Source organism: Lepidothrix coronata, unplaced genomic scaffold (assembly GCF_001604755.1).
Source record: "Lepidothrix coronata isolate B3197 unplaced genomic scaffold, Lepidothrix_coronata-1.0 Scaffold41, whole genome shotgun sequence".
NCBI lineage: Eukaryota > Metazoa > Chordata > Aves > Passeriformes > Pipridae > Lepidothrix > Lepidothrix coronata.
In genome coordinates, this window is record NW_016690221.1 from 1489628 (window position 1) to 1513371 (window position 23744).

General features: G+C 44.0%; 1 protein-coding gene across 2 annotated transcripts; it reads left to right on the forward strand.

Moving 5' to 3' along the window:
* Nucleotides 1–678: 678 nt before the first annotated feature.
* Nucleotides 679–23740, forward strand: SNX8 (sorting nexin 8). Of its 2 annotated transcripts, XM_017813573.1 has the most exons (12): nt 686–750; nt 1720–1793; nt 8619–8809; nt 11007–11124; nt 13589–13710; nt 14056–14136; nt 15051–15211; nt 15621–15753; nt 16871–16939; nt 17742–17891; nt 18290–18439; nt 19180–19293. In XM_017813573.1, exons 2-12 carry the CDS (start codon nt 1760–1762, stop codon nt 19291–19293), a joined length of 1323 nt encoding a protein of 440 aa, XP_017669062.1. In that variant the 5' UTR covers nt 686–750; nt 1720–1759. The 2 variants fall into 2 exon arrangements, with proteins under 2 accessions (XP_017669061.1, XP_017669062.1); XM_017813572.1 differs by lacking the exon at nt 1720–1793 and having other exon boundaries at nt 679–750; nt 19180–23740.
* Nucleotides 23741–23744: the final 4 nt, after the last annotated feature.

A 23744-nucleotide genomic window follows, 5' to 3' on the forward strand; every position in this document is an offset into this window, starting at 1 on the left:
ATCCCTGGAGGTGTTTGAGGAAGGACTGGACTTGGTGCTGAGTGCCACGGTCTGGTTGACAAAGGTGCTGTTCTGTCTTAGGTTGGACTCGGTGATCTCAGAAGTCTTTTCCAACCCAATTGATCCTGTGATTCTCTGAATTAAACCCCAAAGTACAGCCTCAACAACAATTTACCTACTTTTCATAGCTCACAACAAAGTCTCCCTGAACTTCACATTCCCAACAACCATCCTTTTCAGATTTCACGAAAAAAAAAATAATCAGTTACATTTCGGAATAATCCCGTATTAAGCCCGTGAGCCGAGCGCTTCTCTTTATATGGTTTAAGATGTTTGGAAGATTTGCTATTAAGATGTTTGGGAGATTTGCTATTAAGATGTTTAGGGGATTTGTTATTAACCCCGCAGCGGTTCCGAAGCGCTCGGAGCCATCCCGTCGGCGGCAGGGACGGCTCGTTGCCCCTGCGAGAGCCGCGGGGTGCTGCTGTGCGGGGACACGGTCGCGCAGTGGTGGCATTTGTCCCATCCCCGGCGGGCACAGCCCCCCGTGTCACCCCTCGCCCCCGGCCCCGCGGGAGGCGGCTCTGCCCGCCCGCCCCGCCCGCGCTCACGGGCGGGCGCTGCGGAGGAAGGGGAGGGGAGGGGAGGGGAGGGGAGGGGAGGGGAGGGCGGCCGCGCCGGGCCGGCCTCACATGACCGCGGCCGCGATGGACGGCGAGCCGCCCGCGGGCACGGCCGGCACCGGCACAGGTACGGGGGGACACAGGGGGATGTGTTTGCGGCGGGGCCGCCCCCGCTCCGTGCGCTGCCCGCCCGCTGCCCGCCCGGGCGGTCGGGGCCGCGCTCCCCGCCAAAACCGCCGGGGAAGCGCCGCCGCCTCCCCTTCCTCGCCCCGGGGCGGCGGGGCCCGGCTCCGGGCGGGGCTGCCCGCGGCGGTGCCGCTGAGGGTCCCGTCCCGTCCCACTGGTGGGCTCTGCCCCGCGGGGGTGAACCGGGGCGCCCGGGCCGGGGGGTTTGTACCTGCCCGCGGAGGTCGCCCCGGTGCCCGGCTCGGTGTCCGCGGGCGATGAGCTCCCCGGAGCGCTCCTGCGGGGCTGGACGCGGGGCCGGGGCGCGGTCCTGAACTTCTCCCGTGGGGAGTCACGCGGCCGAGCGCTCCCTGCGCGCCGGGGACACTTCATGTGGCCCCCGGTCCCCGCCCGCCGAGCTGGACCCGGGCACGTTGGAGCCGTTCGGCAGCGGGGCAATGGGGCAGACCCCGCGCCGGCCCGAGAGGAACATCCAGCCTGGAAACGCTGGAGTTTTGGGAGCGCGCAGCTGGATCTGGGATGGAGAAACTTCGCAGCCAAGTGCTGCCAGCGCTTGTTGCGAAATGATAGATGGAGGGAGCTCCTGGGTGAATTGAGGGAATAACATGTTGGACTCCTTAACGTTTAGACTGAGGGAAACTTTTAGAGGGAAACAGGGTAATAGGGTTCTCTCAAGTTCTCTTTAAAGTGGGTAAAGTTTTGTACCTGCTCCGTGCATAGTGTGTTTTTTTTTTTTTCTCAGTTTTGAAAAGAAATTGAGTAGAAGTTACTAGGAGATGAGCCTAATGCAGGGAAAAATGGTTTGGTTGGATTATATTCAGGATCCAGTGGGTATGCTTTTGTTAGGCCTGTGATGCTCCTGATGCAGATAATGCTTATAAATAAATTATTTTGGAATATTTCTGTCCAGGACTGATGTAACATATTGAGCAGCAGCCTTTGTGGAAAAAATGTCCTACTGTACCAAAGAGAGAGCTTGTTCAGGTATGTCTGTTCTGGATTTACCATCTGCTTCAGGAGCCTTATAGAGATCAAACAGTTGTCTCCAAGTGGAGTACTGATCTGATTAACTTCTGGTGATGGTGCTTCTGTACCTGTCTAATCTACTCAGCCCTGTTTAGAAAACTTGGCTTTCTTTGACAATGATTATATGGTGAGCACTGAGAGGAGCTGTCTAATGGTTTTATGTAAAGAAAAATAATGCTGTGAACGCAGGAATGTTTTTATTTTAAGCATCATGATGAGAAGTCAGAGATCTTGGAAGTTTCACACCCATGTGTAATTTTTCTGGAGATCAGCAGCTCGTCAGTGAGTATTTTGGGAGGATCTGAATCTCCAGAGTAACGATAGTCCTGGCAGGAATCGTTAATGCCCATCTCGGACAGCACAAACAAATGCTGTCTTTTTGATTTTGCAGAGTTAAAAGTACTTTAGCACAATCGAGAGAGAAGAAAAAGGATAATGTCTAATACATTAAAGTCAGTTAATGTTGCAGAGTTGCTTTTATTGACTTTCCTTTTGCTTCCATTTGAGTGTTTTGCAACGATTGCAGGGAGCTAATCCAGGTGTGTTGGCTGGGGAGGGAGGGGGGTGTCTCTTTTTCTTCTAATGGTAAATCTTTAACTGTGTGTGCAGCCTGTGGAGGGCTTGGTGGGGAGGACTCTACAGGTTAGAGACAGTATGATTTGCACATAAATAGTCTGATTTCCCCAATAGTCTTCAAGTTTTATGGGTTGGTGCAGGTAGATGGAGAAAAATTTACCAGTTACAGACATGTGGAACTGGTAGAAAAGGACGGGAGCTTTGATAATTACCTTTCAACAGTATTTGGGATGTGAATGAGCTGCTTCTACCTGTGAAATGTGTGAAAAGACCACTGGGAGGCTGAAGTGTGTGGAGTGGCAATGCCGTTTTTTTAATGCTTAAATGCTGACATCGAGTTTTCCCCCAGTGTAACTGGGAGGGTGAGAAACAGGCAAGGAAGATGAGAAGCAAAACAAAGATAAACCATTTCTTCTGATGGGATGTTCTTGACCTGTGTAAGGACAGATGGTTGTGGAAATTTGCCAGTTCTATAGTCAGGCTAAAATGTCCTTGTAAAAATTTCCCAGAGAACAGTTATATGGGTTGTTGCTTGCTGGGTTACCATTTTGGGTGTGAATTTTTACACTTCCAGCCTCTTTGTGAGAAGTAATAGTTTAGAAGTCTTTCACTGTGAGCTGGGAATGTGCCCTAGTGAGGATTTGACTTTTTGTCTCTGTAATCCTTGGGCACATTCCTCCATGGACTTTTCTCTGCTAATCCTGTTATTTCTTTAAAGTGTATAGCTCCATCTCACTTTACTGTGTGCTACATCTGAGGACTGTGGCTCATGACTGACTTGTGAATGGAATGTGTTCCTTGTATTCCCAGACTTGGGAAATCAATTAATGAGTTGATCTAACAGCACAGATCAAAAGAGCAGGGTGCTAGGCTTAAAGGTTGTTCTTTACACAATCTGTGTTACATTGGAAGGGGGTAACTTGCTGTTGGGTTTTTTTTTCTGCTGGAGTGTGTGACTGTGATATTTCGGGAAGCAGTTGGAGGCCTACAACTGTAGGGGAATGAAGAAATGCAGGTGCTTTCAAAATATTATTAAATAAAGCTATAGCCTCAGCTGTTTTTGAGCTGTGCCATTGCTTCTCCTTTTCAATTTTAGAAGCACCAAGTGCTGAATAACAATCTTAAACTTAGTTGGAAAAAAACCCAAAACAAACAACCACCAAAAAAAACCCCTCCAGAAATGAAAACCAAATTACCCTCAATATCTCAAAAACAAAGGAAAATATAAAAACTTAACCAACCAACCAACCAAAAAAAAAAAATCCCCAAAACCCCAGACCAGCTAGTGCAGGGTACATATTTGACATCTGCACTGAGAAAGCTGTGATGATGGTTTTCAGTTGGTTGTTTTTTTTTTTTTAAGGAGAAAAACAAAATGTTGGAGCCTGCTTTCCAACATCTAATTTTACGATAGTATGTGTGTTACTTTATCTTGTCTTGTTTTGGTATTGGAAAGCTTGTATTTACAAGGGAATTGTTGGGAAGGAGAAGGAAGGGCACTCTTAATTAGAGTGAAGCAAAATATAATTACTTTTCTTGTACCCAGTTAGAAATACAGACCTGCCTTCCATGTTGAACTCAGAGCTGTGGAGCAGTTGGCTTTGTTACACAGACTGATTCCTTTGCTTTGCTCCTTTCTGAATAAGAATGCCATGGTTTTAAGTTCCTTAAAAAACCCCAAACAAGTTGCATACAGTGGTCTCAAAAAGTATGTAAAGCCTTTAATAGGAACAAAGTTTTGTTTGCCCTTTTTTTTTTTCTTTTTTTTGTGGGACTTCTGTTTTTCTTTCTGTGTTTTTAGGGGACTTCAAATTATGTAAGATTTTAAAAAAATAAAACGAAGAAGGGAATCTATTTGAGTTTGTAGTTGAAATCTGCACCAGCTTTCAGAGAGGCTGATGTGGACAGTGGATTCTGGAATTATGGAGGAATGTGTTTGACACAATAAGGGGGAAAGGCATTTCCATAATTCCTGAGGCTTTTCATGAGAAGACAGAAAGGAAGGGGAAATGCTGATGAATGATATTTACATTGCTGCTTTAGAATTCCTGGCCCAGGAGTTTGTAGTGGAGCCCTCATTTTTTCCAGGGAGAAATCTGAGGTATCTGTGTACAAAACCAGTTTTTGTACTCTTTTGTGTTTCCTGTGGGTTGGATCCCCTCTGCTCCCCACAGCTGTGGTCTGTGAGGATGGAGAATAAATCTTAGCTGTTATTCCTAAAGGTTTTGCTTCCTTTCAAACTCCTTCCTCCTTCTAGAAAATATGCTACTAATGTTACAAGTAATTCTCTGGCACCATCTGCTTAATCGTGTCTGATAAATTTATCTGATTAGCACCTGGTGTAATAAAGAGTTTGTATCAGCCACCAGTAAAATGGAGATAAGGCCTCCAAATCTGATTGACGGAGCTTAAATAGGGAAGGGAGATCGGTGGCGTGATTTGCTCCTGAGCTTCCAGCCCTGGCATTGCTCCTCTCTGCTGGATGTGCTTCCATGTAAAACCTCAGTGCAGCTGACCAGATACTTGGAATTCTACTCTGGCTTTCACAAATGCATGATTTTAGGAATTTACGTGGAGGAAACTGGTAATGGTGGAGGGCAGGTTGGTGCCTGGTTGTATCACTGGAGTCATGAACGTCAGGTGCTAACTGAGGTGTGAAATACGTGGTCTAAAGTGGAGAAATTTTCTATTTCAGTTGTTCTCTGGGTGAGTTTCTCAACTCCCTTCAGTCCAAAGGCTACCTGACTTGGCACAAAAAAAAAAAATAAATAAAGTATTATGCAGTGTTTTCGTTGCTGTTTTCTTTTACGATGTAACAACAATTAGGCCATGCTTTGAATGCTTCTTCAGATTTTGTTTCTTGTCATCTTGTTGTCTTCTTGTTTGCATATGTGTGTTTATATGTATTATTTTTAACTTTTATATTAACTTGTTTTCAGTTGTATCAGTCCACTTCCTGATCTCTTATTGACAACAGATTGAGAAACTGCTGTAGCAAGAGGGTAGCTTGCAGGAAAAAACTGATTTTTATTTTTGTCTGCTTCCCAGTGTTCCAGGGGACCATTCCATACCTCATTTCTGTATTCACTTGCTACTCTCTGTATATAAACTTCACTAGATAATGATCTGCTGAAACCGAAGGGAATGTTTTCAAAATTAGCTGTTCTCCAGCAGAGAGTGCGTGATGGGAAGCGTTAAGTGTTCTGTTACAATGCATGTAAATCCTTTTACTGGTTGAACACAGGAGCTCATACCAATGAGTTCCCACTATTATCCACCATTCCTGGCCAGGGCTCTTGAGGCTGTTCTGGAATAGGCTGTTTAGTAAGTAGAATGAAAAATGGGCTGAAGAATAGCTCCAGTATATATTGCTCTGTAGGGTTAGTGTTAATGCCACGTTAGGTGTTTCCTAAAACAGATTAACAGCTGTTCCAAAGTCATCTTATTGTGTTATCAGACCAGAGTCTGAGGGTGTAGATTCAGTCTGAGTAGCTGTCTTGTTGATAGCAGACACGCTGAGATTATTAATTAAACAGTAATTATTCGAACTTGTTTGCATGGTTGTCTGGTTTGTGTGATTTCACACGTTTAGACAAGGTTGAGGTGTAAAGAAGCTACAGAATATTTCAGGAAGAGCCAAATGTGTGAGCTGCTGATAAAGAGAAGGTATTTCCTGTAGGTGAATTTTAGAAAGCAAATTTAGAGAATAACTTGATGAAAACTGGAGAAGAATTACCAAGAAAAGAGCAACATGGCTGAATTGTCAAATAAATGTGGAGTCTTGTCTGGATCTCTGGGGGGCTTCACTCTGTAGATGTCTTAGGGGCTAATGTGGGTTCAGATCGCTGTAATGAACCTGAGAGTCCTCAGCATCACTTTGGCTGATTGTGCTGCAGGTTCTGGGTGTTACAGATGAAATACTGAGGGTTTCATGGTTCGTCCAGTGTTATCTTTTCTCCTGATACCTGTCTTTTGCCACTGGGGTTTCAGTAGTTTACCAGACAAGGACCAGTTTATGCTGTGAAAGCACTGCTTTGTTGGTTGTCCAGCAGAAGGATGGGAAGCAGAGACACTGAATCAATAGGCAGGAGAAGGTTGTGTCAGTACAGATTGGCACTGCTCTTAGGGAAGAAATTGGGGTGTATTTTGAGTAGCCTCTCCTGGGGAGGCCAGCTTGGAGCAACTCCCTCTGCAGCGTGAGCCAGTGTTGAGCATCACAGAGGGCTCTGGAATTCTGTGTGTGTGTGCCTTGGAGGAGTAACAACATCTGCTGTGTCATGTTGCACTTCATTGCTGTGTCTTGAGCAGTTAAACCCAAGAATTACAAGGGTGCACACCCAGAGAACCTCTGCTCTGGAGGTCCGGGATGCCTTGTGCTTTCCATAGTTCTTTTTGTGTGTATTTTTGACCCTTCTTCTTGATACTGTGATTTATTGCACCTTGCTGCTCCATGGAAGGTCAGGCAGGCAAGGATTTTTCTGCGCAAGAAAATCTTCTGCCTTGAATTTTCTTTCCTCCTTTTTCTTTCAGTTCAGCATCTCTCTGAAAAGTGGCTGTACAGGTGTTATCACTTTATCCAGCAGTGTCCTATGTCAACATTGAATTAGCTTGCATTATTTTACTGCAAATTTCTGGCAGGTAGTTGGAAATTTTTAGGAGCTGCTGCATAGGTGGGGTTAGCAGGTGATATATATTAGTCTAATAAAGCAGAGGTGTTAAGACTTGCTTCTCTGAGTCACATTAGCAGGCATCTGAAGCCTGATGAGACATGTGGAATAAGGTCATTTGTCCTGGATTTGATTTCCTTAAGCCATTTTGTGGAGCAAATAATGAAGAGTCTGATGCCATGTATCTGAGGAACTGAAGATTATCTGTTTTCCCCATTTATCAGGGCCTGGAGCACATGAAGGAGCAGGTGGGAAATCCTTATCAGGAGGAGGTCAGAGTTTCAAGTTAAGGATATGAGTTCTTATCTTCCCTGAGTTTATCTCTTACAAAGTTAACAACTTTTTTAACTATGTATCAAAGCTTAAAGAAATGCTTATTGCTTCCATAGCGTTACTGTCTTTTTGTGTTCTCAAAACTCTGTAGATACATTTAGGAACTTCTGCCCAATGGCAAGGAAGGGATGATGAATCCTACCTGGCTTTTCTAGGTACCTTTTCATCAGTGGATTTGACTGAACTCAGGTATGGGCTGAATAGGTTCCAGGGTTATACCCACATCTTTCACACTGATTCTTATGTGTGGAATGGGTGGAAAAAAAATGATTGCTTTGAAAACTAATGTAAGCTTAGTTTACAACCACACAGTAGTGTCTTTACGGAGTCAAATTGAGATAATGGACTCTGGTCAGTCACTTGATTACTCTCAATCATCAGCTTTGCCCCTTCTTTGATGTAGTTTGTCCTCTGGGGCCACATTCTTAAGACCTATATTTTTTTCACTTTGCATCTAGCAGAGGATCAGTTAGACTCTCTCTATGCAAAGCTGCCTAGCTATGATTGAATTCACTGTTGAAGGCTGTTTGTTTTCTAACTGTGAGCAGTGGAATAGGTTTGTTTGAAAGATTTTGCCACAGCTTGCTGTGACTGAGGAATTGTTGTGTTGGTAGCCCTTGTTAGGAACCCTTTTCCCTGATCTTGAACTTGAGCATGTTGACATAGTAAATTATTGTAATTCTCGCTCACTGTAGCATAGCGTCGGAGAGTTTAATAAAATTATGCCAAATGAAGTGTCTCCTTCCTTTGTAATGACATGCAAAATTAATGGATTAAATTTCTGCAGCGCAGTAAAATGACACATTTTTCTTTCCTTCCATGAGTTGTTCTAGGCAGGATCCAAAAGTGCTGAGGTAGGGTTTCGTTCATTTTGGCAGATCCTGCTGTGGTGGGAGCTGGACAGACAGGAAATGCAGGCCTCTTAGCTGATTCACGGAACAAATTTGGCCTGTGATTCTTTGCTTCGTAGGGATGTCTTTCTGACTCGATATAATTGGTGTTGCTCCTGGGTGTTGTGAGGAGGGAGGTACCAATGTCTTGAACGTGTGTGAAGCAGCATAACCTCCTGGGGGAGTGGCCTGGCTGGTGTTCTGGTTGTGTTGCACCACTCTGGGAGCACCAAGCAAGGGAACAGAATATTTTAAGGCTACTTCTTTTACTGTACCTTATCAGGTCTACTGTTTTTTTTCCCCTTTTTGTCTTCTAGATTTGGCAAAGCCTCCAGTAAATGAACCAAGGGAACCGGAACAGTTTCTAATGCAGATGCCCCAGGGAAATCCACTGCTGCTTTCCCACACCCTACAAGAGCTATTGAGCAAGGATAGTGTGCAGGTGGAGCTTATACCTGAGAAGAAGGGCCTTTTCCTGAAACATGTGGAATATGAGGTTTCCAGCAAGGTAATGTGAACAAGCACTGGGCTTGGTGAGAGTGTATCCTCTTTACAGTGTCTGTGCAGTTGCTACTGGCAAAGTCTTGACTGATTTGATAGGTGTGTTGGGTGATGCTGGTTGTAGGTTCTTCTCTTGGTATAAGAGAAGATTCAAGTTGATTTGCCTTTTCCTGTTTGTAGTGCAGCCAGTGAAATATGTCTCCAGTAGCTTCTGTGTGTTTTTTTTCAAGGAGGAAACGTGTCCTCTTCCAAGCAGACCATGTGTGATTGACACTTCCCAGACCACCAAAATATCAGTTACTGAGTAGTGCTTGAACTGTTCCAGTCATCATTGTATGTATTTGGTGACACATTTGGGTCATTTGTCTGCAGTGACCTTTGGGGCTTTAGGTTTTTTAGGGTGATGTCCCTAAGTTTGTCAAAGACTTGTGAGGGGAAAGGGCAGACATGGTGAATGCTTCCGTGGGCTTTCTAGGAATGGATGTTTATTTTTGCCTGTGATTTCAGGGCGCAGGACTCAGTGACCCTGGTGGTCCTGCAAGGTTTTGAATTTAGGAACCCATGACTGATTCCTTTCAGTCGCTGTCATGTCTCCTGTGGCTGTGGCTGTAGAATGATGCTGCCTCAAAAAGAAGTGTAGCTTGGCCTTGAGCTTCATCTGAGATCTACAGCACAAACCAACATCAGATTTCAGAAGGGAGGCCCTTGGGGCTGTCTGTTGGGCTCCAGTTGTGTGTCTCATTGCTGTATTTTGGCACAGTGCCACTGTAAGTGGTGGATGACGTGCAATCCAAATGTAGTGAGGATGAGTAGAGGGCTCTGTAGTCTTTCCTATTAGTGGTTGAATCTGTAGTAATAGTGGGGGAGTGTTATGGATTATTTATTTATTGTTTTTAGAGGATTTCTGCCTCCTAAATGTCTTGTTCTAGCTGCTACTTAACTCCTTTGGGAATGAGAAAAGTTTCTTTGGCCTCTTCTACATATTGATCTAAGAAATGCAGCTTGAAGTCCTAAGGTTTTAAAGGAACTTTCAGTCTTTGTTTATAGCTCTAACATCAGTGTGAGGTCTCTCCTCTTGTGAGGTTTAATTAAAACATCAGGCATTTGGGTTGAGTAGTAGCTTAACGTGGTCTAAGACTGTTTTGCCACCTCTGGATTTAAAACTCATTTAGAGAAAGATCCTAAGAGCTGGAGCTCAGAGACTTGCAGTACTTCAAGAAAAGAGCTCTCTAGAGCACTTTAAAAGTGTCAGCACTCCTTCCCAATGTTCTGTCTAATTTGGAAGACCAGAGAGTTTGAGGGGGTAATGCTATGGAACCACGGCAGATTTAGGGATATTTGCAATTTTTTGGGAAACACCTTCCTCTCCACTTTGTAGTCTCTTTCATCTTGTGTGTGAATAAAACCAGACTTATGTTTTTTAACTGGAAGTCTTATTCTCAGAAGGACTGTATGAGGTGGGCTGACCCGGCTCGACACCAAGTGCCCACCAAAACTGCTCTGTCACTCCCCTTCTCAGCTGGGCAGGGGAGAGAAAATGCAAAAGAAGGCTCATGGGTCGAGATAAGGACAGGGAGAGATCACTCTCCAATTGCCTCATGGCCAGTCCAAGGGCTGCAGGGGCACAGCTGTCTCACTGTGGGCTGCACCCTGGGCTGCAGGGGAACCTCAGCTCCAGTGCTTGGAGCACCTCCTGCCCCTCCTTCTGCACTGACCAGGGGGGCTGCAGAGCTGTTACTCTCACATATTCTCACTCCTCTCTCTGGGTGCAGTTTCCTTGTGCATTTTTTTTTTTTCTCCAATACATTATCCCAGAGGTGCTGCCACCATCACTGATAGGCTTGACCTCATCCCGCAGCAGTTCCCTCCTGGAGCTGTCTGGCATTGGATCTCTCAGACACAAGGGCAGCTTCTGGCAGCTTCTCATAGAAACCACCTCTGTAGTCCTCCAGCTACCAAAACCTTTCCATGCAAACCCAATACACATAATCAAGTGATGGCTGCTTTTAATCTCCTCCATCCTTCCCACCACAAGGCCTCTAACGAGAAATAGGTCGTTTCTGCAATCTCTGGTTATGATTTCTGTCTTTTCTTCCTTTTGCATTTAGGGCAGCTGATAGCAAAAAAAAAAAAAAAAAAAAAAAGTAAATGCTACTGCTGTGTAACCTGTGAATTGACTTATTCTCCCCCTTCCTTAATTGCAGAGGTTCAAATGCTCAGTCTACAGGCGATACAATGACTTTGTGGTGTTCCATGAGATGCTGCTCCAGAAGTTCCCCTATCGCATGGTGCCGGCACTGCCACCAAAGAGGATGCTGGGAGGTAAACCTGGGTCTTGCTTTTTGAGTAGAGGGGTCTTGGTCAAGGTGATAGTGTTAAAAGTAAATGTTTAAAGTAAATGTTGAAAGTCTTTGCTTCTGCTTGGCTCAGAAAACAAGTTTGACGTTATAATACACAATCTTGAGGTGTGAATTGTTGCCATCCTAGAAATTCCTGTAGGTGAGATATTGATGTAAAATTTCAGTGGGGTTTCTTCCTGTGGAATGACTTTCCTAATAGGATTTTAGGTCTAATTCCACACAAGAGCACGGCGGAGCTGCAGGTATTGGTTTTTAGAAAAACCTGTTATGATGATCATTGTTTAGTGGTGGACTTGGCAGTCTTAATTTAACAGTTGGATTCAGTGATCTTAACGTTCTTTTCCAACTTAAATGGTTCTATGATTCTGTGATCTTTTTAGCATAACCAGAAACTGAAACCTGAGGCTGGAATCAGTGTCAGGTCATTCAAGTACACTTTAGCTGTTAGCCTAAAAACCAGTATCCCAAGACTGAAGCATATCAAAGCTCCTTCAGGAACATTTTTCATTAATCTCAAATATTGACACCGATTTTAAACATTTAATATTTCAAATGTTGCATAACTGCATAAAATCCCGTCTTGTTTAATACTTAATCTGCGAAAGAACAAGCTTTTCACTGTCTCTTCTCTTGCCCATGGCACTAAGCTCGCTGTGTTTCAATAAATAATTGATTTCGGTTGAAGAGTCTGTGCATTGCTACAATAATTGGTAAACAGTGAGCAGAGCAGGGTGTATAGTGAACTGGAAGACAGCAAAATCCTGGCACTGAAAAGCTCCAGTGGCCTTATGTTCTTGTGGTGGAATGTGAATTGTGAAGACCTTTCTTTTGGGGTTGCGAAACCCATCCGTTGAATTGAACCTGATTCAGTGTTCTCAGCCAGAGGTTCCAGAATTTCCACTTCATGCAACACCTGTGAGCAAAGCAGCCTTCTCTGATTAATCTCAGTGGAGAGAGGATGTTTGAAAGAAGCTACCAATATATATATAATTTGTCAGTCAACTGTTATTTCCTTGTGTTGCCACTGTGTTGATATTTCTGTGCATTCACCAGTGCATTTCTTCCCATGCATATCATAAGTTTAAGAAAAAAAACGATAGGATTAGTTCCCAGACTGTGCTAGGAGACCAGTTCTAATACAGTGCAAAGCTGTGATAAGGCAGAGAGTGCTGATTGCCTTTAGTCCAGCGACTCTGCATGTAGAAGAGCTGTGGAATTGGGCTTAATGGGAACTGCAAACAGGAAAAAGGAAATGGAGTGGGTAGTTCTTGTTTCTGAGCAGGTTAATGGACTGACACAGGATTTGATGGATTAGCACAGATGTGTGACTCTTGCAACTTCCAAGTCCCAGAGCCGGATGGACAAAGCCCCGTGCTTTGTCCTTGGTGTGCTCCTCTGCTGAGTTACACTGATCCTGATGCTGGTCTGCTCCCCTCCTCCTGTCGTGTGAAGGAAGATTGTTCACCTGCTCTGCTCCTTTTGGAGGACAGCAGCCAGCTGGGGCAGATCCTGTAGGAAGTGTGTAGGTTGCTTCAGAAATGTCCACATTGGCTGAAGTGTGAGCAAAGCCAAATCAAGATCTGCAGCCACAATGACAGAAAAAGGAATTGGTGGGTGGTACTGTACTGAGGATCACTAGTGAGAGTCCTCACAGCCAGCAAACTGCCAGCTAAAAACTGAGGCAAAAGAGTAATAACCTTTCATCATATGAGAGCGCTGGATAAGAGCATTCCTGTAATTCCCTTCTATGCTGCTTTCTTTTCCTTCCATCTTTAGTTTAATTTTTTATCATTCATCGTTCCTGAAAAACTCCAGGAACTTTGATTTACTGCCTTACTGCAGTATTGCCAGATTGAAATTCTTCTTGTTTCAGCAAGACGAGCAGAATTCTTTTAGTTTGACAAGTAAAGGCTCTGGATGGATGTACTGCAGATTGCTGTGCGGGTCTTCCAAAGTGCTTTCTGACATCTTGCATGAAAGAGATGGATACTGATCCTAGTATCCATCCAGTATCCTGATGGATACTGCCAAACAGACTGGGATCCCCTCTGCAGACCAGCTGTGAAGTTGATTCAGAGGAAGAAGAATCTTTGTAGGCCCACAGTTTGTAAGTGGAAGTTTCAGGCCTTAGGTTTGGTTGTTTATCCTGCTTACCTGCCCCACCCTGTGGAAATAACCCCACACAGGTATATATGCTGGATTTTGGTAAGATATAAAGAACCACCTGATGGAATATTTATTCAAATGGTCAATCTAAAAGATTGTTTTTGGGAGCTGACAGACTGTAGGTAACCGCTCCTTGTTTTTGTTGCAGTGCTCATGCAGGGGTTGTAAGTACAAGGAAGTTGTTGGCCTGAGTGCTTTTCTCTCTCTGAGCAGCTGTAACGTGAGGTGCATTAACTGAAATTTCGTGTTTCTTCCTGTAGCTGATCGAGAATTCATAGAATCGAGGAGGAGAGCGCTGAAGCGTTTTATAAACCTGGTGGCTCGACACCCCCCTTTCTCAGAAGATGTGCTCTTGAAACTCTTCCTGTCATTCAGTGGCTCAGTGAGTGTTTGTTAGCAATAGTCCTGAGTTTGCATGTCTGCCTGTAACTGCTTCACTGGGCACAGGGTTCAGAATTGCTTCTGACCTACATGTTTTTGCTCCCTGTGACGAGGAGAATTTTCTCTCAGTAGGTGTTTCTACAGCTGGAAAGTGGAAGGTAATTTCACTCAATGCCAGGAGGATAGTATTTTGAAAATTATAACTGTTCTTAAGGGAATACAGATTATGCTTTTCCTTAAATTAAACCTAACCTGGGTAAAGCTGTACGTGTCTCACTGTTGAGATGCATCTGAGACCTTTGTTACTTAGTTCTTTCATGCTGATTTGATTCTGTATTTTCTCTAGGATGTACAGAATAAGCTAAGGGAGTTGGTCCAGGGAGTAGGAGATGAGTTTATGACCTGCAAATTAGCCACCCAGGCCAAGGTATGTATAGGAATTTTTTGCAACATATTCTGGTTTGAATGGCTCTGTTCTCCTGGTGGATCAGTTGTGGCATTTGTGGAGTGATGGACACCTTAGGTAGGAGACAGTTGTTTACAGAGTTTGAAGAACTTGTAACTTTATCAAAAAGATCAAATAAACATTTGACTCTTAAAGTCCTAATATTTGTAACTAAATGCTAGTTCATGAATATGATAAAGATTAAACAATGAATCCTGCTCAGAACATGTTTCTCAGCAATTGTGCTTGCATAACAAACATGTGCACAAATTGCACAATTTAAAAGCTAATATCTAGATGGATGTCTTTCCCAGTGTTCGTGCCCTCATTCTGTCTGTCTTCTTCTCCCTGTGGGAGAGCAATTTGGACTGTTAGAGAGAAGTTAGTTATAAGTTCTCCATATATCTGTTTATCCCAGAGATTAGTGCTGGGACAAGTTTTAAATCTACTGTGTTCATTGGGCAATTTTAAAGCAAGTTGTTGTTCAGGTTCCTGCAGTGCTTGCAGAAGGTTTTGCAACTGGAGCTTAGTTCAGGTTTTTACCATTGATACACTGGTCAAAAAGAGCTGAACTTTCAGTTCATTCTTGACTTTACTGGGCTGCGAGTTACCAGTAGGATTAGGTTAGAACTTGTGAGCTTGAAACCTCACAACCCCTGTTTGAACTGCACAGTAGAATTGCAGATATTGTCAACTCTGTCTACGCTGGGTATTTGAACCTCTTTATGCCTCTGAAAATTAGGGCTATTTGTGTGACATCTGACTGGGACAACTGAATTGGAAAGGTGATCTCTTCAGGGTTGTTACAGCGTGGCGTGAGGGAGTGAGCACTTTTTCTCTGCAGAATGTGGTGTGCCTCTGATTTACCCACCAGTAACCTCTCTGTACTCCTTCAGGACTTCCTCCCATCTGACATACAGGCCCAGTTTGCTGCCAGCAGGGAGCTCATCAGAAATATTTATAACAGCTTTTATAAGCTTCGAGACCGTGCGGAGAGAATCGCTTCTCGAGCCATTGATAACGCCTCCGACCTCCTCATATTTGGGAAGGAGCTCAGGTAGGTTTGGAGGAACAGGCTTTGCTAATATGAACATTTCTACTGCTGTTTCAGAACTCAAAACTCTTGTAAGGCCTCCAATCTGGTGAAAATAGGTATTCCAGTGCATGCTGCAGGTCATAATCAATTTTTCCTACTATAAAAAAGGGAAATGCACACTTACCATTAAGGCTGCATTCCCTAGAACATGAGGAAACAAAATATAAATACCTTGGCATTCAGGTACTGGTTTTATTGTCTCTCTCCCCAGTAAGTGCACAGTTAACTCTGCATTTGTGTTGGGGCAGTAGCAGCTCAGTGCTGTGAGCTGTTTAGACAGATTTGAAACTCTGAACTGCTCTCTGCAAATAAGTTTATCTGCTTAGTGGAATTTGTCTCCTAGATGTGACTGTTACTTATCTCCTTCCAGTGCTTTGGGCTCAGACACTACCCCACTTCCTTCCTGGGCTGCTTTGAATAACAGCACATGGGGGACTCTGAAACAAGCCTTGAAGGGTCTGTCTGTTGAGTTTGCGCTTCTGGCAGATAAGGCTGTGCAGCAGGTGAGTTCTTGACTTTTGTCTTTTTCTTTTTCTTTTTTTTTTTTTCTTTTTGTAACACGGAGGTGGTACATTGCTGCCCTAAACTTCATCTTTAATCATGAGCTCTGTGGACATAAGCTCTTCAAGAGTTAAGAAGGAGATGGTGATTCAAACTTTCGTCCTCAACCACCAGCCTGCTTGTTCAAGCTTGAATGAAATACCTGGACTGTGTTTAAATGGGAAAAAAAATATAACTGGCAAGGGAAAGGAGGGAAAACCTGCTTTCTTTCTTAATTTTAAATGATTATTGCACACGTTAAGTTGTACTACTTCAGTGAGCTGTCCAAGAATCCTGTGTTCTGTCTTACTAATCTGCTACAGAGAATCCAGAATAAGTTATTTCTGAATCAAGTTTTGAAGTTCATGTACTTAAACATTACATGAGAGTGATTCAGACAGAAGTATCATATTCCTGTGTAAGTGTGCAGTGTGGTAATGACTGTCAGAATAATGTGAGAAAACGACAGTCTGGAAAGGAAAAGTAATAATTTTGTCTTCACTGCTCTTCATCTCATTGTGTTAAAACACTGAGCATGTTTTTGTAGATCAGTCAGACCAGGTCTTTTTCTCCAGAGTTTACGCTCCAGAGAGCTCTATTGATACAGGAAGAAAAGACAGTATTTTGTAAAATAAAAAAACTAGTAGTGAAATTTGGCTTGGTGTCTCATCTCTGCCTTCTGATGCATGAACTATTATGGGGAACATGCAGGTATTCAGAGCTTTAATGGATTAGTTATCTTGTAAGAAGGGAAGATGAAAGATTGGAGGAATCTGCAAGAGCAAGAAATTCCAGGCAGAGTGTGCTGAAAGGACTGACATGCAGGGCTGTGAAACCAACTCCTCTTGTTATAGTGATCAGTCAGTTGGAAAAGCTGTTCCTGCCTCAGTCAGGTCTTTGTTCTGCACACTGAAGACTAAACACACTCCAGTGCCATCTGAAAGCTTTTTGATGCAGTTGTGTAAGCACCAATGTGCCCTGGAGAATGCAGCGAGAGCCTGCGTGGTGTGAGGAGGTGAAGGACTGGGATGTTGGTTCTTGCCAGGCTTACGTAAAATGTACTTTTTCCTTGTTTTCTAGGGTAAACAGGAAGAGAATGATGTGGTGGAGAAGCTGAACCTTTTCCTGGATTTACTCCAGTCCTATAAAGTGAGCTCTGCTGTTCTTCTGCCAACGAGAAAGTTGTTCAGAGCAAGCTTGTGCTTTTTAGAGGGTGTAATGCCAACTGGATGGAAAACTGGGAGGCCAGTTCAGAGGCAAACTGGGCATCTGGCAGAGGGAGGGGAGTGGCTGTTGGCCATAACCAGCTCTGCAGCCTTACTGATCAGCTCGGCTTGTGATGAGAACTTGCCAAAGAGCAAACCCTGCAAGGAATTTCAAAATACAAATGCTTGAACTATATGGATCAGCTAACTTTTTATTTTCAGATTTGGCTGCTTCTGAGTCAAAGCAGTGAACTAGATCACTATTGGTTTGCTCATGGAGATATGAGCCAAGTTACAAATTAAAGAATTTTTGTTAATACTAATCTATGATCAAAGGTACTTTTCATAGAAGCACCTACTGAAACTGTATGAGGCAGCCTCTCCTGACATTTCCAGGCCTGGACTGAGATAGAAGGACACTGGCAAGCTCTTACCACAGTTAATTGCCTGCACTCAATTTTGAGAAGGTCAAGAAAAGATAAGAGGCCTGATAAGATCCAAAGTGTTGGCAGAAGTGATGCTCCAGGCTGCCTCTTGAGCTCACTGGTCTGAGTTCAAGCAGGTTTTTTTGTTTTCTTGAATTCTAAGGTACTGGTGTTTTTTGACCCTCTTGAAAACTAAAGAACAAAAATCTGCAGCAGGGAAGTTATATAAAGCCACAACCATGTGTTTGTGTTCCTGATGTACTTGGCTGTGTGTTTGCTGACTCTTGGCTTCCACTCTGTACCTGTTCTTTTCCCATAAAGGACCTGTGTGAAAGGCACGAGAAGGGGGTATTGCACAAGCACCAGCGGGCGTTGCACAAGTACAGCATGATGAAGAGGCAGATGATGAGTGCCACTGTGCAGAACAAAGAACCAGAATCAGTGGAGCAACTGGAGTCTCGGATTGTGGAGGTAGGGCAGGCTCCTGGGAGAGCAAAGGGTGGTACTGGGCTCTGTGGTGGTGCTGCTCTGTCATATTTGCAGAAACCTATTGGGCTGAAAAGGTAGCCTGTGCTTTGGGAAATCTGAGCTACCTGCTGTGCCACATGGAAAAGGTGTTTGTTTTCCTCCACACTTACTACTGGCCCTTTGGCAGCACATCATTTGCAGGAGCTGTGGAAACCAGCAGTCTGCAGGGTGGAAAGTGCAGTTGCCGTTGTATCAAATGGGTTCAGGATCTGCCTTTTTGGGTTTTTGATATGTGTTTGAATTGCTGGTAGGGTCAGGAATGCTGTTTTCTCCTGCTGTAAGTGAACCTCCTTGGCAGCCCCTTCCTGGTGATGCATTTCACAGAGCTCCTCTTGTTTCAGCAAGAAAACGCGATCCTGACCATGGAGCTGCGGAATTACTTCTCCCTGTACTGCCTCCATCAGGAGACACAGCTCATCCACATCTACCTGCCTCTCACCTCTCACATTCTGGGGGCCTTTGTCAACTCCCAGATCCAGGGTCACAAAGAGGTGAGTTTTTCTGGACTGTATCCTTTTCCCCAAAATATGAATGAGAATTTGAATGTATTTATTTTCACGTGTTGGCCTTCGTCCTCTAATCATCTGTTCAACTGGGCTATTTCATAACTTAAGAAGTCATCTAAGGTCTTTCCAGTTTGGAGTGAGGATCAAGGCTGGCCTCTAACTCCTCTAAAAGACTGTATTTTTTTGCAGCGAATTGCTGGTTTTTTTCTTCTTCTTCTCTCATCAACTATCCTATGGGTAGTTGAAGAAGACCCAACCATTAAATAGCTATTCTGTAATGAATGATGTGTGTTTGCTGAATGAATCTGTATTTTTGTGGTGCTACACAGAAATTGTATAACAAGGAACAACTTCCTTGCTTTTGCTCTAAGAGCTCCTTTTTGTTAACCCCTAAATATGGCCTTTAATATTTCCCATATACAGACTTCCTTGCATTTGTTGTATCAGAAAAGTCTCTCCTCTTTCAGCTCCCTTCCTTCCCTTCAGTGAAGGAGTTTGACCAAAGTATGGGAAATCTCCATTCCATGCATGCTCAGGAAAATGCTCAGGGAGCTCCAGTAGCACCAGTCTGGAAGGGACAATCTGGGTCCACTGAACTTCCCGAAAACACTTCAGCAAATTTGTGTCGTGCTTTTGAGTACCTGAAACTGCTGCTAAAATTCAGTGTGGTGAGATTGTTACCTACCGTGTGGTCACATCTGTTTTCTCTCCTTTTCCACTCACAGATGAGTAAAGTTTGGAATGAATTGAAGCCGAAGTTGAGCTGCCTTTTCGTGGGATCTAGCAGTATGCCAACTCCACCACTGTCACCTCCAGAGGGAAATTTCTTCTCCAGTTAATGCTCCGAGCATCCTGCATGGAGCAAGAAGGGCAATCAACGAAGGGGTGGGACCTCTACCTCCAGATGTTAAAATGAATCCTCCAAACAGCTTTTTTTTTTTTTAAATACTGCTGCTTTGAGCTGCTCTCTGATTTAGACAGACTGGATGTGGGGCAGAACATATGGATATAAAGACAATCTCTTAATTTTGCAGTGCTCTGGGGCAGAGCTGATGTTCGTTGTCCTGCAGACACTCTCCACAGGGTCGGGATGTGGCCTGGCACAGCGAGTGCTGCAGTTGCTGATGCCTCTGCATCTTGTACTAACAATCCTCCAATCATGTTTATCTGCAGCTGTGCTGACACATCTCTGCACTGAAGTCTCTGAAGTGCTGAGATGAACGGGATAACTGAAGCACTTGCTTGTAGTGGAGATAAATTGCCTTTTACGCCTTGGAGGGCCTGTGTTAGGGACACGTGTGCTTAAGGAAAGCTGAAAGCCATCCCCCATCCCGTTGTAGGTGTCTGGATTTGATTTCTTACTGCTAGACCTTAGCACAAAATGAATGAAGTGGTTGGATTTTGTAACCCAGCTGGGCAGGGGTCAATGCTGCTGTGTAATGGGGTTCTCCCATGAGGTTGGATGGACTGTATTGTCAGTGTGTTTCCCTTCATGGTTGCAGGGCAGCCTGGGGACTTGCTCATATTTTTCAGTTTGGGGCCAAAGACAGCTGGGTTCAGGAACTCAGAGGAGTTTGCCTGGCATAAATGAGAAAATAATTAAATAAAACACTCCTTAATTGTAATCCAGTCCTACTACATGAGCAGAACAGCTACAAGGTAGCTGTTTTCTTCTGGAGTTTCTGATATCCCTCTGTTAAGTAGCTGTTCAGGTCCATTGGAGAGCTGCTGACCCAAAGGCTGGTGTTTTCTTTGGTCTAATATCAGAAGTATTCTGTTATACCAGCAGGCTGGAACACAGTGCTGATAAAGTTCATTAACAAAAAAATCAGTATTTATCAGGATGTTACTGTCCTTCTTTTTCCTGGCTGTGGGTAACACTGGAGTGTGTTTGTGAAGGACAGGAGACAAGTGACAGTTCTCATCTCTAAAAACAGCTCAGCCCTTGGTAGTGGGGTTTCCAGAATGATTTGTGATTGAGATAAAGGGACTAATCTTTCTCCACTTTGTATCTCCAGTGACTTTCCCTCGGGAGGCAAAGGGGAGGAGAACAGGAGAACGTGCACATCATGTTACCTCGGGGGAAATGGTGCACATCCTCCAGAGAAACTGCTAATCCAAGGAGCTGCAAACGTCTGCAGCAAAACTGTGTGAACAGGTCTCTCCTGAACCTGCCTTCTCTGGGGCCAAAATAGCTTCTAAAGGGGAATTTGAGATTTGGCTTCTTAGCATTTTCTTTGAGTGGGTAAAAAGGAAGCATATTAATAAGGATGAGTGCTCGCTGTCAAACTGGAACCATTACAGTATTTTTCTACTGGGGAACTTCCCCACTAGCAGGAAATGTATTTAAATCCTCTAATCACAAAAGCTGCTTTTTTTTGTTTTGATAAATTTAGAAAACTCAATACAGCATGAAACTCTTCCTAATCCAGGTGGAAATCAGTTTCTTCAGCTAAGAGCAAGATAAATTACTTGCCCAGTTTCATGAGACTGGAATAACCATTCCTCCCACTCATCAAAATGGGGTAAAACAGAGTGATGTGGGTGAGTTCCTTGGGTGCTGAGCAGTGTGTAGCCAACCTTGCTCAGAATGCATTAAGAGCTTTCTCCAACAATTCAAATGTTAACTTGCTTTCCTCCTGTGTGTAGGCCTTGTGCAGTGAGACAGATGAACTGCAAATGGCTGTGACAGGTTTGATTCTCTCCTGAAGGTTTCCAAAGTGATGCAGAGGAGATTCTGCTCACAAGGCAGAGCAAACTGTCAGAGGAGGAAAATGTTTCTACAGTCCAGTAACAAAGAAGATTATTATCTCAGGAATGGCACAGAAGGTTTTTCTGCTTGACCTTGTCTTGGTTAGGAAGATGGTTTGTGGTTCAAGTGCGGAAAGCGTGTTACCAGATTTTTACATGCTCTTTACCCCTGGCATCTTTAGAAGGTGTTGGCTGGTTATGGCTGGCTTAGTCTGAGCACCCATCCTCCCTTGTTTATTATCCTTGTTTTCTTGATGTGGTGAGCAGTCAAAGTGAGAAAATACTGTATGTTTTGGGGCAAGATCTGATCGCTCTGGTGGATCTTCTGTGTAATTTGTTTGACTGGGCAGTGTTCCATGGGAGCACTTGCAAAGCGTTAGCCGGAATGGAACTTTGCACTTCTCATTTCTAGAAAGAATTTCTAATTTTGGACTTTATTTACAATCAAAAAGCAAATCCCCCTAAAAAGCAAACATCAAAATGAATTTGGATTTTAGACTAACTCCTCTTTCCTGTTCTCCTCGAGAACAAGAATTCTACAGTCCAAAGGCAGAGATTGTAATAATGATAAACACAGACCACAGGACCTATAAAGGAACTGGAATTACATTGAGAAAACACCTATTCCTCCATTTTCAGCCCTTGCCTCTCTGAGGAGAGCAGTTTTGGGGGTGGGTTTTTCTTGTTTTGCTTTTACTCTGTTCCCCTGGTATTTGAGAACAGAGGCCTTGTATTCTCAAAGCTGATCCAGCTGTTGGCACTTTCAGAGTTTATTTCATACTGGACTGTCAAGCTTCTGTCTCATTCCTAAACACATGCAGACACTATTTCATACAACCCTTAGTTTCCAAACCTTTCCTTTGGGAGACTGGTCAGTGTGCAAAAGAACTGTTATGTTTACCTCAGTATGTGAGGGATTTCCTTACTGTGTTTGTTCGTTCAGCTTATGGATCTGTCAGACTTGGAGGGCAGCATCAAGCACAGCTTCCCTCCCCTGCAGGGATGCAGCAGGGAATCCAGGGGATCCATCAGGCTGACTTCAGCTGCCTGTCTGCCCTAGTCAGTGTGGGGGAAACAGCTGTGGTGACCTCCATGCTACTGCCTTCTGCAGTAAACACTAAGCAAACCAGATCGAGGAGTGTGTGTGTGCTGCCTATCCAAGAGCTGATGCTCCTGTAAGACAAAGTGATGTCAAAGTGTTAACGTGCCTTTGTGAATGGAAGCTTTTCTCTGTGTGCTCGAGGTCAGGGGACCTTCATGTGTTCAAAACAGTGATGGTAGAAAAGGCCTCCAGTTTTTCTGTCAGTGTCTCTGTCAGGTCACTTGTGTAGGTACCAGGGTGGTCAAAACCTGAGACCCTGAAAGCTGCCTGAAAATTGTTCTATCAAAAGGGCTCTATGTTTTTGTCACTCCTGAGGGCTTCTCCACTTCCAGCTGTGAAGTGGTTTTTTGTCCAGTATCATGTGATAGGGACTCCAAACTGTATTTACAATACAACTTTAATCTTTGATCCTTCTTTCTCTCTCTTCCCATCCTCCTTGCAAGTCGCTCCTCCTAAGCTGTAATGTGCTCAATGATGCCTTGCTGCATTCCAGTGCTTTTACTCTCCTACTTTGATCATGCAAGGGTGTAATTCCTGGAACTTGAAACAGGCTAATTTACACCCTTCAGTTTGTGCTGTTTCCTAAAAGACAAAGCTCACCAGCTGGGGACAGAACTTAAACCACATCAGTCTCACAAGAGCAGCAGGAGCAGTAACATCCCAGCTCTTTGACATGACCTGGAAGTCAGGGCTGGGGAAAGCATCCTCCTGAAAGGACTGACCTGACTGCAGAGAGGGGATGGCAAAGGGAAGTCCAAGCCTGAGCTGTGCTTGTTCTGTTCCTTCCTAAATCCTGGAGGAACAGAAAGTAATTCTGTGTGATTCTGTGACGTGCTCTCTCTCACCCAGCAGTTTACAGTTTCCACCAGGAAATAAATCCAGATATAACAGGTATTGGCTGTCAGTCACTCCCTTTCCTACCACACAGTAAGGTCCTACACCCTGTTAAAGCTGCCTGTCCTCCTGAGCTTATTCTCTCTCCTACTTGCCTCGAGCCATTCATTCTCTCTGTTAGAGCAGCCAGAAGCCCTCACTGCCAGGTCAGCAGCAGAGGTGGATATCAAAACCTCTGTAAATAACTCAGTGTGCAGCACAAAAGGAAAAGTAAGGTTTTAAGGTGTTAATTCCTCCTCTAAGCCTGAGCTGTGGCTTGCTGAGCAGATGAAGAAGGGCATTTTTGAGTGGGTATTTTCAAAACTGCTGGAGGGAGACTAGAAGCAAATTTTTGTTCAAAGGGTGTGAATATGGCCTGCCTGGAATATCCTGTATCTTTGCTTTGCTCAAATAGCCTTATGTATGAAGCACTTTATCCAAATGCAGGAATTAAAGAACTATTACTACAGCTGGTAGACTGGAAATGTTTACAGATCCTACATTACATTCCAAGATTCTATCTGTAAGTGTTATATGTTTGTAAAAGTGTTTAAAAAAAAGAAA

Bases quoted from the DNA above. Each gene is read 5' to 3' on its own strand.
- SNX8 (XM_017813572.1), top strand. From the start codon at position 693: ATGACCGCGGCCGCGATGGACGGCGAGCCGCCCGCGGGCACGGCCGGC. The intron at 15,754-16,870 runs GTGAGTTCTTGA...CTTGTTTTCTAG, and splicing joins CAGATAAGGCTGTGCAGCAG to GGTAAACAGGAAGAGAATGA. The intron at 16,940-17,741 runs GTGAGCTCTGCT...TTTCCCATAAAG, and splicing joins ATTTACTCCAGTCCTATAAA to GACCTGTGTGAAAGGCACGA.